Source organism: Austrofundulus limnaeus, unplaced genomic scaffold, assembly GCF_001266775.1.
Source record: "Austrofundulus limnaeus strain Quisiro unplaced genomic scaffold, Austrofundulus_limnaeus-1.0 Scaffold106, whole genome shotgun sequence".
NCBI lineage: Eukaryota > Metazoa > Chordata > Actinopteri > Cyprinodontiformes > Rivulidae > Austrofundulus > Austrofundulus limnaeus.
This window is the reverse complement of record NW_013952508.1, coordinates 118,878-134,434: the sequence shown is the minus strand read 5'-3', so window position 1 is coordinate 134,434 and position 15,557 is coordinate 118,878. Positions and strand designations below refer to the sequence as shown.

Below are 15,557 nucleotides of genomic sequence, written 5' to 3'. Positions count from 1 at the left end.
GTAACTTCAACTCGCCAAGGGCACCAGAATGGCTAGAGCCAGCACTGCATTCAAGACTTTCTTCCCTCCCGTTTAGATAAAGTACATTTTACATTCCCCACAGGCATAAATGAAACAAAAAAACCAGGAAGAAAAAAAAAACATTTTGAGTGGCAACACCATTTGTTTGGCAGTGAGCAGAAAGGAGTGTGCTGCCAGCCCTGCAACTCTGCACACTTCTCATGGCAGGATCCTGGAGGAAAGTCGGCCTAAATCCCGAGCATTCATCGTCCGGTTTGATCTCCCTCCTCCTCCGTGTAACGTTCCGCCTTTCACCAGCTCTYACTGAAAAAAAAAAAAAAAAACAGACCCACCTCACAGCCAAATGAGAATTATGTGGTGTCATCAGCAACACAAATCCCTGCAAGGTCAAAGGGAGACAATGTCAGAGCGTGGAAATGGTGCGAGCTGAGGGATGTGTAGAATATATTTCACTTGCTCTGAAACAAAAAGCTGCAACAATGAAGAAGCAGGAGCTCTGCAGAAAACAATTACATTAAGATCATTAGGTTGAAAAGAAAAGTTGCACCTGGGCTCCAGCTTATTGGATTGTTTTGTGATTTTAATTCYTCTCTGCCATGGAGAAAAAAATTACACACAAAAAGAAGAAAACAACAACAAATATCCAGGAAATAAATGCTGAAAGATAATAAAGTAATAATATGGAAATTGTTTGTTTTCAATTAATTAACTGTGAATGCTATCATGAGCCACATTATTTTCAAGTTTTTAGCTGTTGAATGCTTATTTATTTATTTATTTATTTATTTATTTATTTATTTATTTATTTATTTATTTATTTATTGCAGTAACTAATTCCGCTTTGTGCCGATTTAGTCATTCATAAATCAAAACATTCGGCTCATTCAGGAAAATGGCTGCTTTACTTTTATCGTTTCATAACGTTGAACTGAAATTGTAAAACTTTTCTGCAAATGCAAGTTGCTGATAAGAGCTTTTAGACGGACTTATGCTACTTTTCGTTTTTCCTGATATTTTGAAACGTTTAGCTACTGTTCTGCTAATTTTAGCTGTTACCACTCTACTGCTTTTATTCTTTTACTACTTTTAGCTTTTTGATACTGTTATGTAGCCGTTTATAGCTTTTTAAGTGGCAATTTGCTACTTTAGATACTTTTTTGCTTCTTTAAGCAACATTTAGCTTTTAGCTAACATTTTGCTACATTTATATTTTGAGTAGCATTTTGCTACTTTTTTTTTTTTTTTGCTTCGGTTGGTATTTTTCTAGRTTTAGTTTGTGTTTTTCTACTTTTAGCTCATTTTAACTCTGTTTGCATTCTGCTGCTTCAAGCTTCTAGCCAGCAGTTTTCTACGTTTAGCTTTTAGTTAGCATTCTTCCTTTTATAGTTTTAACAARTCAGTTTTAGTTTTTTCAACAAATTTAACACTCAGAAAATGCTTTTTCTCTATATGTATTTATTTATTTATTTATTTGTTTGTTTGTTTTTTGCATTTTATGAGGTTAAGAAGCCGTCTTATTTAGTCAAAAAGTAATTATGTAGGAGCAACTTTGCTTCCTTGTTAAGGATGAAGCAGAAAACTATGGTGGCCCTGCAGTTGTAAACATGAAAACAAAACTTACCAAAAAAGTAAAAAAAAATTCTCAAAGCAAAAATACACATRAAGAAACACAAAACGTTTCAAAACCTCAACAGATTCCATAAAACTGAACAAAGCCAAAAACTTGACAATAAGGAAAATACAGTAAACCTCATGTTTTATGTTCGGCTTGCATGGTTTCTTTTTATGTCATTGGATTTGTCCGTAAATGCAATCAAATGTGTAGTTAACCAATCGGTATTTCTAAGTTAAAAGTTAGATAAAAGTATTTCTACTTATAGCAAAAACAAGTTTGGTTACACAATGACACAATAACTAGACTAGAAAACATGGAAAAGTAAATTCATTTTTAAACAACCATCACCATTAAAGAGTTTTGCAGCTTGAGCAAAAAAGTCCCTCTATAAAATTTCGCATGGCGCCTCTGACATCCTCAACCAGTTACTCAACACATTAAATCACCAAAGAGGGGGCGGGCTTTAAACTGCAGCATGGTCTGAACTGGTTCCCTTGTTATTTTTGATGAAACATAAAAAGCTTTGAAAGTGCTTGATGATCTTTCTGCTACATTTCTTTTCGTTTTTAACCGAGCTGTATATGATGTTTTGGTGAACATACGTGAATCTGAATCCAAGGTCGCCCAGCACAGCGACCCCACACACCAAAGCACAACCAGCATCCCCCCTCCCCCACYTCCATGCATGACAAACTGGGACCTTTAAGGCCACTGGCATCATGCCACACGGTTTGTACATAAACGTTCTGCCATGTGACGAAGATGTGAGCGCTGATACATTAGGACCTAATGGCTTAAATAACTTTATAAACCCACTGGGGTTTGCGCTCGTGCTTGCAGCCAAAAATGTCATGTTCCCAACATGTGATCCAGGGGAGGAGTGTGGAGGCACGCTGCGTTTGGAGCCGACTCCGATTACTGTTGTGGGATCCGGCCTGCTGGCAAACAAAGAGACGCACTCTGGCAGCGAACGGCTCTACGGCCGTTTGCACCGTTTTTATGGACTCCTAACAGGCATGAATGCTGGTGGAAGTGGTAGATCTTTAATGTTTGCTGTTCCTTTTAAAGCAACGTATTGGTCGAGGCTGAAAAGTGTCAAATAAACTTAAAAGTTTGATTTTGAAATAAACACATCTGGCTCATGTAACCGTGACCTTGAAAAACAACTATTCCTCACAACTGTAAAATTGTAACAGAGTACTTTATTTGTTGGTCGGCTATATGTACAAATATTCAAAAGAAATGTCAGTTTTCCTCAAGAGGTTTTTGGCTTTTAAAAACAAAATAAATACATTTTAATATAATGTTAATATAAAATATGTACAGATTTTTGTTGCTCTTCTAGTCCTTCCATTAAGAACTTTTCAAAAAGAAAAAAATGTTACAAAGCCCAAATGGTTGAATGTAGGAAAAAAGAAAAAAAATCTAAGAAAAAAAAAGAAATTCATAAGTATTTAAATTTTAGCTTTCTGAGACATCTGGGAGCTTGATTTTCTCGTCATTTGTGATGCTGTCCACAATGGAGGACAGATGCAAGAGGCTGGAGGACGCAGAGGACTCACTGGTTCCTGAAAGTAAAAAGTTAGACACATAAGTCAAACCCTTTGGATCCATTTTCCACTTTAATGTAACCATTTACTTTTAGTTCATCCAAACAATGGTTAAAATTAAAACACCCCTTGTTTTCAGCAATACGGGAGTCTACAACTATAACTGTACAAAATCAGGATGATGGCCTTCATTGACTAGAAATTAGCTTAGTGAAAATGTACAAAAAAATGTATCAAAATGTATAAAAATGTATCAAAATGTATAAAAATGTATCAAAATGTACAGAAAATGTATCAAAATGTACAAAAAATGTATCAAAATGTACAAAAAATGTATAATAATTGTAATAAAATGAAATACAACACCAGTTAACCTGATGATAGCATGAGAATTAATGCTCAAAAAGTCAATTTGTACAATACTATGGCCCTGAAAAGCATTGCTGACTTACAAAATACAACCCAAATGTTATCAATTGAAAAGGTACTCCATGCAAAAGGCCCAAAAGGCAAACATGTTGAAGTTTAGACTACATTGCATGACTCAAGCTTCTCAATCCTGTTGCTATCTGTACACAAACACAGCAACTTTTGATCAAACAAAGATCACAGCTTAGTGAGGTGTTTCCAGAGACTCAAACAGTTCTGAATAAACTCAGCTAAGACACTCTTGTCTCATTGCGCTTGTAAATGGGGGACTGCGCTCGGCTTTGTGAAGCCCAGAATGGATTAGAACCATCACGGTGCCAGTCGTGGTTATATTTTATTCATTAATCATTGATCGCATGAGGATTGCAAACAGGTGTACCTTCTCTCTGGTTCATTGCTGCATTGGAATGATCGGCAGAGGTTCGCCAGGTCTCAGAGGATCTCTTCCACTGATACTCATCATTGGCCACCTGTTGGAAGGAGTTGAAAACATGTCATTATGCTCATTTTCAGGGAATTGCACACAAATCCAGTTCTTGTGTCATCACGAAGAATACACATGAACAAAATGCAATAGCTGTAAAAAAAAACCCAGTCGTTGTTAATATTAACAGTTAAAGACCAAGCAAGGGTTTTGATGTCATTTGAAAGTCATTTGGATCAAGTGAAAACTAGAATGAGCTTCTTCAGAAGCCTGTCAGTGTAAGCTTACATTGTGCTCTTTAGTGTTAAAGGAAGATCCGTTTTGAATTTTCTCCTGTTCATCCAGAGTCTGCAGCAAATCCTGTAGTCTCTCAATGTAGCTAATGGCACTGCGTAAGATCTCCACCTTGGGTAGCCTCTGGTTGGGATTGGCCACGGTCTTCCTCTTCAGCGCATCGAAGGCCTCGTTGATTTTCTTGAGCCGCCTCCTCTCCCGGAGCGTCGCGGCCTTGCGTCTATCCGTGGGCGCCGACTTCCTCTTACAGATCTTACAGGCCCACATGAGGCACTGGCCCTCGCAGTGGGACTGGAGCCCCGGAGGCGCGAGCACATGCTCCTCTCCGCTGCTTTCCCCGCCTGTCTCGGACGGAACGTTCTCCTGGCCTGGGGACAACGGGCTGTCGGTGCCATTGTAAAGAGGAGACACCCCCGCCATGTCCATATGCTGTAGTGGTCCATGATCTCCTTCCTCTAAGTAGCGTAAATCACCAAAAAGATAAGTGTTGGTCTCAAAAAGGTCCATCATATTGTTGCGTCCTACTCTCTGTTTTGACAGTGGAACTCTGGCATTTAAATAGAGCAGCGGGGACACAGTCAACAGGCTTATATATAGAATGTGAAACTCTATCCAACACTGGCTGTCACACTGCAGCAAGCATCTTCGTTTTGAATGGGTCTTAGCTGCATTCTGACTTTGTGTAGGGAGAAAATACACATTGAGGCATTCGGCAGCTATTAAACAGTCACTCATGTTTCATGACAGGTGCCATGACTTGAATGCATCTGGACAAAATGGTTGCATTGTGATATTTCTCAACATCAAAAAGGCACAAAACAATGCTTGTTTCAGGTGTATTTTAAATTATTTTGAAGGTACAACCTAAGTGCTGACAGCAAATTATTTTTGAGTTGTAGGATACCTTGTTCTAACACTGTCTGCACCACAAAATTACCTTGTACTTGTACCATTTTTTACATAATAGGTATTGCAGTTTTATGTTTTTCTCATCTGTCTCATTAGAGTTGTATATCAGAGGTATTCCTGTGTGTTCTTCACATGGGTACCATGTAGATAGAAATTTGTTCATGATGTTGGTTGCTGCTACTTACATTTACTCATTTCTTAACTTTTTGATCCAAGTCAAATATGCCAACATAAGTGACAAAGTACAAAAAAATAATCGTAGTTAAAGACTCCCACGAAGAGAGTCTACCCATGTAACAGACATGTGGGAAGGATCTGGTGTCAAACTGGCACTGCTGGCAAGTGGGTTGTTGACCTGATGTGGGCCAGGTTTGGCAATATTGGCACTGTTTTTAGGATGACATGCCACAATTGGTCAGGTTTTGATTTGGTTTATGTGGCCAAAATCTGTCAATGCTACAATTGGTCCAAATCTATTTTGGTTTATGTGACCCAAATTTGTCAATGTCACATCTGGTCCAGTTCCTATTTGGTGTATGTGGCCCAAGTCTGTCAATGCCACAAATGGGCCAGCTGTGCTTTGGTYTATGTGGCCRAAATCTGTCAATGCCACAAATGGGCCAGCTGTGGTTTACTTTATGTGGCCCAAATTTGTCAATGTCACATCTGGTCCAGTTCTTATTTGGTGGACGTGGCCCATATCTGTCAATGCCACAAAAAGGGCCAGCTGTGGTTTGGTTTATGTGGCCCAAATCTGTCAATGCCACAAATGGGCCAGCTGTGGTTTGGTTTATGTGGCCCAAATTTGTCAATGTCACAGCTGGTCCAGTTCTTATATGGTGTATGTGGCCCAAATCTGTCAGTGCCACATCTGGTCCAGTTCGTATTTGGTGTATGTGGCCCAAATCTGTCAATGCCACAAATGGGCCAGCTGTGGTTTGGTTTATGTGGCCCAAATTTGTTAATGTCACATCTGGTCCAGTTCTTATTTGGTGTATGTGGCCCAAATCTGTCAATGCCACAAAGGGGCCAGCTGTGCTTTGGTTTATGTGGCCCAAATTTGTTAATGTCACATCTGGTCCAGTTCTTATTTGGTGTATGTGGCCCAAATCTGTCAATGCCACAAAGGGGCCAGCTGTGGTTTGGTTTATGTGGCCCAAATCTGTTAATGTCACAAATGGTCCGGATGCAGTTTGGTTTATGTAGCTCAAATCTGTCAGTACAACGAATGGGCCAGCTGTGGTTTGGTTTATGTGCCCCAAATCTGTCAATGCTACAACTGGTCCAATTCTGGTTTAGTGTATGTGGCCCAAATCTGTTAATGTCACAACTGTCCCTGATGTGGTTTGGTGTATGTGGTGCTGGTCCATGCATGGACCATCTCTGGCAAACATCTGGCCCACAAAAAGGCTGTCGTAAGTGCATTGTATGGGCAAGAACTGGGCCAGACACATTTTACTATAATGTGTATATGTTGGTTGGTTTTTACTTTCAGTTGTTTGACTTCAGTTGGTTCTCCTTCACCTTATGGATCAAGTACAATATCTAGTAGTTTTCCAAGTTTGCATGCTGGGAAGTAAAATCCTGTCTGAAAATGTCATGACTACAGTACTACAGTAGCAGTATTTTTTATTACTGATCTGTCTATTGTCAGTTAGTAAGAACTGGGACTTCCCCTCAAAAATAGACTGGATACTGCACAGTCAAATCCGCTTTGAGAAATTTACGTGCAGGAGGTTATAAATAGAAACATGCCTCGTTCATTTTAGATCCAGAAGAAATTTGAGGAGGTCATTTATGGGTTGTAGCATTTCTGCTGCAACCTAAAAGGGCCACAATTAGAAACTTCACAAGCCAGAATTTTGAAAATTCCAAGTTTTATTTGGCTGCATGACTTTTTGTAAAGAAGTAAAACAAAATCAGGCAAAATCTTTTAAACAGAAGCTGCTTAATAGAACTTTTCATTTATCAATTTATTTTTTTATATATCAAAGTAAAGCTTGGAGTGAATCGAGTTTAGACAGACCCTGAGAAGGGGCAACACTGAGCATGAGTTGCCCAATCAGTTCTAATTTTTCTTGTTGTGATAACCTGAGAGGTGCTGGAGGATTTCATCATTTGATAAGGGCGTTTGAAATAACACACCCTTCATTTCTAAATCATCTAACTCTTATACAAACAATGATGTAATCATGTACAAATTGAAATGGAATTTTCTCATCACTACTTCTATTAACAAGGCATGACTGAATCTAAATTTCTGTTTGTTTCTTTCTAATTCTGCTGCAAATTAAAATTAGATCAATTATTTCTCAAAGTAAAATAAAGTGGGTGTAAATAAAGACAGTAAGCTCTCCATAGAAGATATTTGGAGTTTGTGTTTTGTCAAAAATTTGATTTTTTTTTGCACTCCTTTAAAGCAATCATAAACTAAACCCTTCCCTGCCCCTACTCCTTTCTCTATTTCTTGTTAAATAAATAGTCACAGTGCAAAATAAAATGACAAATAACAAGAAGTGAGGAGCGGTGATAAATAAATTGACTTACAAACAGAATATAAATTAAAATAAAGCCAGGTGTCAGACTATAATGTGTCTTTATCATCCTGCAAAATAACTGTACATGTCTTTGAGATAAATGGAGTCGTGTCCCTGCTCCGTCCCCATTGTGTATTCACTCCCCAGGGCTACCATGCATCCTGAACCTGATCATAAATTCCCCTCAGTGCCAAGGGGTTGACGCTTCAGCTGTCAAGGAGAATCATGGTGTAATCTGGACAGAAACTCAAACTGAAGGATCCGGCTTCGCAGGGAGGAAGGAGGAGTTCGACAGCACTGAGGAGAGTGTAAATCAGTCTGGAGTCAAACAGGGCCTGCAGTTGGCAGCTCTACAATCTCTATATCAGGTAAAAGACAACATAAAGCTCACATAGGAGCTATAGTCAAAAATGTTTTCTGGATATATAGTACATTTAGGGAGTTCACTTTACAGCACGTGTCAAACTCAAATCTGGCTCACCACTGCATTTCATATGGCCCACAAGAGCTACAAAGATGCATTGATGCCTAAATATGCTGCTTTAAAGCCAGGATTGAGCATAAACTACATCTCCCAGAATTCACATGAATTATTTTTCCCACATCCCAACACTAGGTGAAGGTACACACGGTTCAAAAGAAGCCAGTAGTTGTTAGCTGTTAGCCTAGCGAACTACGGCCCAATCCCAATACTCGCACTTCCACGCTTGTGCACTTCAAATGCGCGTTGTCGCTGAAGGGTTCAAGTGAGTAGTGTGTCCCGGTTAGTCCCAGCTGTCCGAAGTGATCTTTGGCCCCTCCCCCTTTGCGCCCTTCATCCACACTTCACTGAAGTCCACTTCGATGCGGACTTCAGTGAAGCTTATTACCCATAATTCATTTCTGTATGGGATGTTTTCATATAAAAAAAATTCTTGAATAAATCTTTACAAATACAAGTCTTTATACAAAGAAATAACACGAGAACAAATAACAAGGAATAAAACTGAATAATTAAAGTTTGCCAGGGGGATGGTTTCTACAATAAATACATTTAATACAAAAAATATATAAATTAAATACATTCAATGAGCTACAACATTTGTATGTGTTTACAGCTTTTTTTGTTTGTACTTGTAGATGTAGTAAAACAATATAATTACATTTCTTTAATTAAAAAAGTGAAGATGAAGAAAATTTACATTTGTGAATATGAAATTTGCCAAATATTATAATTAGAATTATTGCTAGTCTTCTGCTTATATTAGAATTCTTTCCATGAAAATCATAAATAATATGTTCATACCTTAATGAATATTTTGTGTCAATATTACAAATTATAAAATTATTACATTCTATCTAAAATGTCTTTGTGATATGACAATTTTAGAATAAATGACTGATTGTTTCTGGATGCTCTTTGTTAAATTTACAGTTGGGGTTTGTTGTTTTAATATAATTCTTCATATCCTGATTAGTGGGATAAATTCTGTGTAACAGTTTCAAAGAAACATCTTTCATTATGTTATTTATCAAAAATATCTGATGAAAATTTGTCCCTGTGAATCAGGGACAAAGTTCTTCCAGTAGAAAACAGCTGAAAGTACAGAAATAGCATGTTTTAAATTAAAAGGCAGACATATGGGAATGTCCACTGAGCACCTTCAGTAACGCACTGAAAGGAGTCTGCTAACCAACAATAAATCCAAAAGAAGAATATCTTATAGAAGGAGTTTTTATTTGGATTTCGTCTCTTAAAAATTATTGCTTGTTGTAGTTGTATCATTTTTTAGCAGTAAATGCCAAAACAGTGGCCGGTCCCACTATTCTGGATGTCACAGTTATGACTCAGAGGTGCAAGTTGATGACGTAATCTGTACTATCCCAAGTCTCCATTTTTTGCACGCTTGTACTCTGCACACTCGAACACTTACATGCACTTCAGCTGAGCGCACACTTCAAGAAGTGCGTAGGGTGTAGAATGAGTATTAGGACTAAGCCTACTTTTGCTGTGGCCCAGTTGTGCTGGGAAGTAGGAATTTCCCACTTATAAGTTGTAAATTTAAATTGGAACGCCTCTTTCAGTGGGAATTCCCTGTCAGAAAGTGGGAGAGTTCAGAATTCAAGATGGTGGTTACTCACCACAACTTAACAATGTGGAAAACTCTCTTATGTTTATTTTTAATAGTATTTCTATTTCAACTCTAGTTAGCCAAACATTTGACACTTGCTTCCTATTGTCTAAATCAGTGGTTCCCAAAATTGGGGTCAGGACCCAAAGTGGGGTCCCGAAACATCAAGGTGGGGTCCTGAAAAGATTTTCTGAATTTATTACATTTTTGCCTTAGTTGTTACAAAGGAGTGAGGTTAGTATATTTAAAATGGATAAATGTAGTATAAAAATATTGTTATTATGCCAATGTTTTGTTGACCTGATACAAATGTTTATCATCCAAAAACAGATGGGGGCACAGGTCTCTGCTACTGTTATTTGTTGGGTCAAAAGCTGAAAAATCTGGGAACCACTGCACTTTGGTTCCCAAAGCTGGGCTTGGGACCCAATTATGGGTCATGAAGCACCTTGGATAATCTCCAGAAATCAATTTAAAGGGTAATAAAATAATGGCTGATGTAATATTTTCCCTATAATTATTACAAATAAGTATTTATATTTGTGTATAAGCTGTTTAGATTGTCAAAAAGCCTGTGTTTTTAGCGTTATTAATGGAGTTTGTGTACTCAGACCAGTAATATTTGTGGTCACACATTTTTGCCATGGATATTTCGTGGGTCAGAAGATAAAAAGTTTGGGAACCACTGGTCCAAATCACAGTACTCATGCAACACATTATCAGCATTTAGAACTAAAGAAAACCCCAAACGTTTTTTGTTCTGCTCTCGGTGGAGTAAGACACTTTTCCCCTCTCTCCTGCCCTCCCTTATCTTTCCCTGCTTTGCTGCTTGAAGCCTCGTTTACGTTTTCATCCTAAACTGAAAATTTTGGATTTATTTTTATGGATTTGGTTAGCTGGTTTCTAAATAAATTTTTGGAATTTTTTTTTTTCCATGGAAGGACTTGTCAAAGGTGGGACCTCTGTTCTGCTCTGTTCTGGATATATATATATTTGGATTRTGATCACTGGATTCTACAGATTGGCTTGGTGGTCTCGTGGAGTTTCTACAAAACAACGTTGGTGGCTATTCAGGCCATTTTCTGGCTGCCTGACCAAAATGAAGGATTGACGTGCTTTCAGCACTCAGACTTTTGCCTTGAGAGAGCTGGGACTTGCTCTGCAAGTGGTTCTGCTGAGGGTCGCGGGCTGGCTGTGGTTCCTGGAACTTTCTTGGCGAGATGGAATTGATCTTGGAGAAGCTGATAGCTCGGCTCGGAGGAATTGTCCACACTATTTGTCTGATTGGATTTGCCACCTTGAGATGTACCAGTGGACATTAAGGCAGATGGAAATTATTATTGTCTACCTGACCAAAAACGTTTTCTTCTGTTCCCAAACAACTGATTACAGATTCCACCTCAACCCCCCTCCCCTCCACTCCTCTGACTAATAAATGTGCTCTTGCTTGTAGAGGTTATTTTATAAACACCATATTGTATCATATTTCGTTGATATAATATGATGGGCTTTTTTCCCCTCATCTAACCTTCTGTGGTATTTTGTTTTTCTTTTTAAAGTTAGCACGACCCCTGCTGGTTGCCGCATGACCTGATCACCTGTTCCCCCATGTTTTTGTCATGTGTGTCTTCTTGAATGGGTGTTCTTAAATGTAATTTTGTTGTGCTCCGTACAATGACAAAAAAGGCATCATGAATCAATCAATCAAACAAACCCTAATCACCACTTGTCTTATCTGCTTAAATTGTTCACAATACAAAAAAAATCTAATCTATTTCTATCTTCACCTTTTTGTTTTGTCAACCTTCTAGAAATGCTGAGGGTTTTTTGATTGTTTGTTTGCTTTTGTTTTGTTTTGAGGCCCAGTTTTTAAGCACTAAATCTTGTTTTCTGTTGTATCGCTTGGCTTGTGCACAACAGCTGCAATTTACTCACACAGAAGCAGCACATTACTGAGCAGCCATGAAGGTGGAGGGTGAGTATTCCTCTCTATTTCTTACTCTGCCCCCTCTTCCAGGGGTCTGTTTCCCTTGAGACTATCAGCACAGCTCTGTCCTAGATTTCAACAGCTTAGTACAAAGCCTGGGTGGGAAAAAATGTCTGCCAAATGAAAGCCATGTCAGACTCAAACCATGAACCAGAAGAAGTTCCTAAAAACACTTTGATCATTAAGACTTAAGGTTGGCTCTGCTGGATGTTTAGGCTCAGTTCCTGTGACCATATCGACATATGTGACTTAGAAAGTAAGCAGCAGGTGTGGTTTCACATTGATGTAAAAGTACAATGAATTGTACTGTTACCTCTACAAGCTTTGTAGCATACATCAGTACTCATGCTGCAGGAAGGCTCATGGATTTAAAGTCAACAAAATCTCCTATGTTGAAAGGATTCATCATGACTTTTTTTGTGGGGAAAAATGTATTAGAATGTAAAAACATAATAATAATGTGGAAGATCAAGCTCTTATTCACAGGGACACAACCAATTGGGGGCCTACTGGGGGCAATTGCCATCCCTAAAAATGAAAAAAGTGCCCCCCTACACTGGTCTTACTTGGCCAAATAGTAGTTGTGTCTCAATTCAGTGGTTACAGCCCACATAGGCCACACCCTTTGCAGTCCTGGTAGGATGCATAAAACAGTTGTGAAATGATATAGTCTAATCTGAAATGTCTGTTGCAATGAGATGTTAAAAAAATGAAGTTACAAGCACTGATACTGGAGTTAAACCAAAATTATTATTGCTTTTTATTTATTTACTTGTAGTGTTTTTCTATTAAAACTGAATTGTGTGAAGTTGTACTTTGAAAAAACAACTGAAGAAATGTTGTATAAAACACATAATGAGGCAGCGTGTGGTCATGCAAACAAATATGTCTTCTGTAGACTAGACTGTCTCATTTCACCGCCGTTTATGCAGCCGACATGAGCAACCTACAGTCCATGACAATGGCCGTGTCTGTGTCTGTGATAAACTCTGTCATAACAAAACATATAATAAAAGTACTTAAAAGTCTTTGTTTTTCTGCTTAGATTGCTGACTGTGCTGTGAATCCTGGGTTATTGTCGTCTGTGTGGAACAGTCAGATGCAGCCGATGTTTTTGGGGTTTTGTGGGTCACATTAGTCGACTGCATGCGAAGAAAGTCACGAACTGGGACAGCCGGCACGGTGCAATGATGAAACCAGCCTACAAATGCACACTACGTGGGCTGCAACCCCTGAACAAGGTTATAATAGTTCTGGGTTTTTCCAATTTTATTTCATTTTGACTTTTTTCCTTTAATTCAGTTAGTTTTATTTAGTTTTTTACAGTGGATTTGCTAGTTTTTATTAGTTATTGTATTTTTAATGCTTAGTTTTTATTAGTTCTATTATTAGTTTTTTTATAGTTTGAATAAACATATTTGTCAATGCCATCCTCCTGCTTGTGATGTTCCTGTGAGTTAACTAACCAACAGCTATTTGGTTGCTATAAAGCAGACATTACAGCGACACCTTCCTAAAATAATTGTATGATTCAATTTTGCGAACTAAAAACTTGGGAGATGATTTTAGGACGATGACAATAGTTGTCTCCAACCCGGAGCTACCTGCTTCTTGTTTTTCAGAGATCCACATGTCTCAAAATAAATTGACAAACACTAAAACTAAGGATATTCTATCTATAATTTCAGTTAGTTTTAGTTAGTTTTGTAAAAAGATACAGTGTTAGTTAGTTATCGTTTTTTTCATTTTATTACAGTTTTTATTTATTTCAGTTAACTAAAATGTTTTTTCAATTTCAGTTTTCATTATTTAGTTAGTTTTAGTTAACTAGAATAACTCTGCCCCTGAATTGAGACACAGACCGTTCTATCCTTTTGATTCCTAAGCTTTGGATTGTTGTGCATTTTTGCTTTCCAATACCTATTTATTGCCATATTGCTGTGCTTGTCAAATAAGCGACAAAAATATAAWCTTATGAAATTCTGTTCTGCTTTGGGTTTTGGTGCCACCCCAGGGTTTTCATTGGACCCCATATGTCCATCTATAAACAAGATTCTGGAAACTGAAACTCATAACACATATTTATAATAGTGAGTGGGGATATTAATAAGAACAGAAAATAACGGTGTGATGCGATAGGACTGTGTTCACCCCTGGAATAAATGCTCTGCCAAACATTTTACCTCATTTTTCTTACTCTCTTTAGCCCTTCTTAACTTTTCACACACTTTTTTCAAAGACACGCACCCACTATCATGCCTGTCGTGTTCTCTTACATAGCACATGTCACGTCCATGTGATTTTTCTCCTTCAGTGGGGTGTTAGAAGTTGGATCCAGTTAGGCCTGGTGCTGACATGGGGGGGTCATAGAAAYAACTGATAATTAACATGAACTGTAGGACCACCGCTTGCTGAGCGTTCTACRGCTTCTCACACACTATCCTGATCGCTCTCACCCCACCACCACCGCGCTCTCAGCTTTCTGCACCTAACACCCCCCCCCCTCACACACACACACACACACACAAACACACACACTTGTCTTAACTGCACCTCCTGTCTCGGACAGGCTGCACACTCGTTGTGCCGCTGGAGAGGAAACGCTGAGCACCGTGACGAACACGCAGCARATCACCCGGCTCCACACCTGGGATATGAATTAGCCAATCAGAGGTTAAGTACTCTGGTCATGGGCCTGATGACAATGCTTCACCTGAGATCACACCCTTTTGACCCGCGGGGTCACGGCTCCTTCGAATTGGGCTGCGAGGGGAGGCTCGTGGAAGGAGGATCATATCTCAATAAAGTTATGAATCCTTGGAAAACACGTTAAATAATCGCCGATTTTTATCAGAGTTCAGCGGCCAAACCTTTGTGATCAAAGCAACAAAAAAGACTAAACATAAAATTTTTATTTGTTTTCGCTATTTTTGCATATTTCATAGTGTCAACAGCTTCTTGACAGAGTGTCATAAATGTGTTGTTTGCTCAACAGTTGCTGAAATTGTGAATATTTCTCAGCCCTTTGAAAACATATTGATCCTTTAATATCAAACAGATGTTTCTTTWTATGGTAGAGTGTTTGCTTTGCTACACTTCTTTCTTTTCTTCTTTGGAGCTTAGCTYTTGTGGGAAAGCTAAAACCCATCTGGTGAAATTTAAAGTGGGCTTGCAGGTGCTGTTTCTGGGATCACTTTCCAACTTGGTAGCTCTCTGTCAGTGGAATATACAGTAAAAGTAGAATTACAGCTGGCATGAAAAGAAATCTCAAAATTAAAACACAAATTGGACATATTAGTGAGTTGAACAACTTGACATCTGGCCTGCAGGTGGCTTCTATCTGGCCCACCATTGAGCCATCAATCTTTTTTTATTTGAAATAAAAATGTATTTAAAATAAACTATACAGTTTGCATTTGTGATTCAATTCTATAGAAAAAACAGATTTAGAAGGTACAAGACAATACAGTGAAATTGGGTTTCACAGCCTATGGGCTCAGTCTTTCTTGGTTTTCTTCATAGAACTTAAYTAATTTGTGGTAATCCCCGTGATATTTATTTTTCTTTCCTGCTTTTTCTTGAGATTTCAAGAGAAAATATTAAGAACAACATTAAATTTATTAATTTTGTGGCATAAATATTAACATAAATTCAGTTCCATTAAAAAAAATCTAAAACAG

General features: G+C 38.3%; 1 protein-coding gene across 1 annotated transcript; it reads right to left on the bottom strand.

Annotated features, from left to right (window-relative positions):
- Window positions 1–2,818: 2,818 nt before the first annotated feature.
- On the bottom strand, window positions 2,819–4,886 carry myf6 (myogenic factor 6). The gene is made up of 3 exons (XM_014013785.1): window positions 4,328–4,886; window positions 3,995–4,085; window positions 2,819–3,204 (listed from the first exon to the last, which is right to left on the bottom strand). Exons 1-3 carry the CDS (start codon window positions 4,841–4,843, stop codon window positions 3,098–3,100), a joined length of 714 nt encoding a protein of 237 aa, XP_013869239.1. The 5' UTR covers window positions 4,844–4,886; the 3' UTR covers window positions 2,819–3,097.
- Between the last annotated feature and the right edge of the window lie 10,671 nt (window positions 4,887–15,557).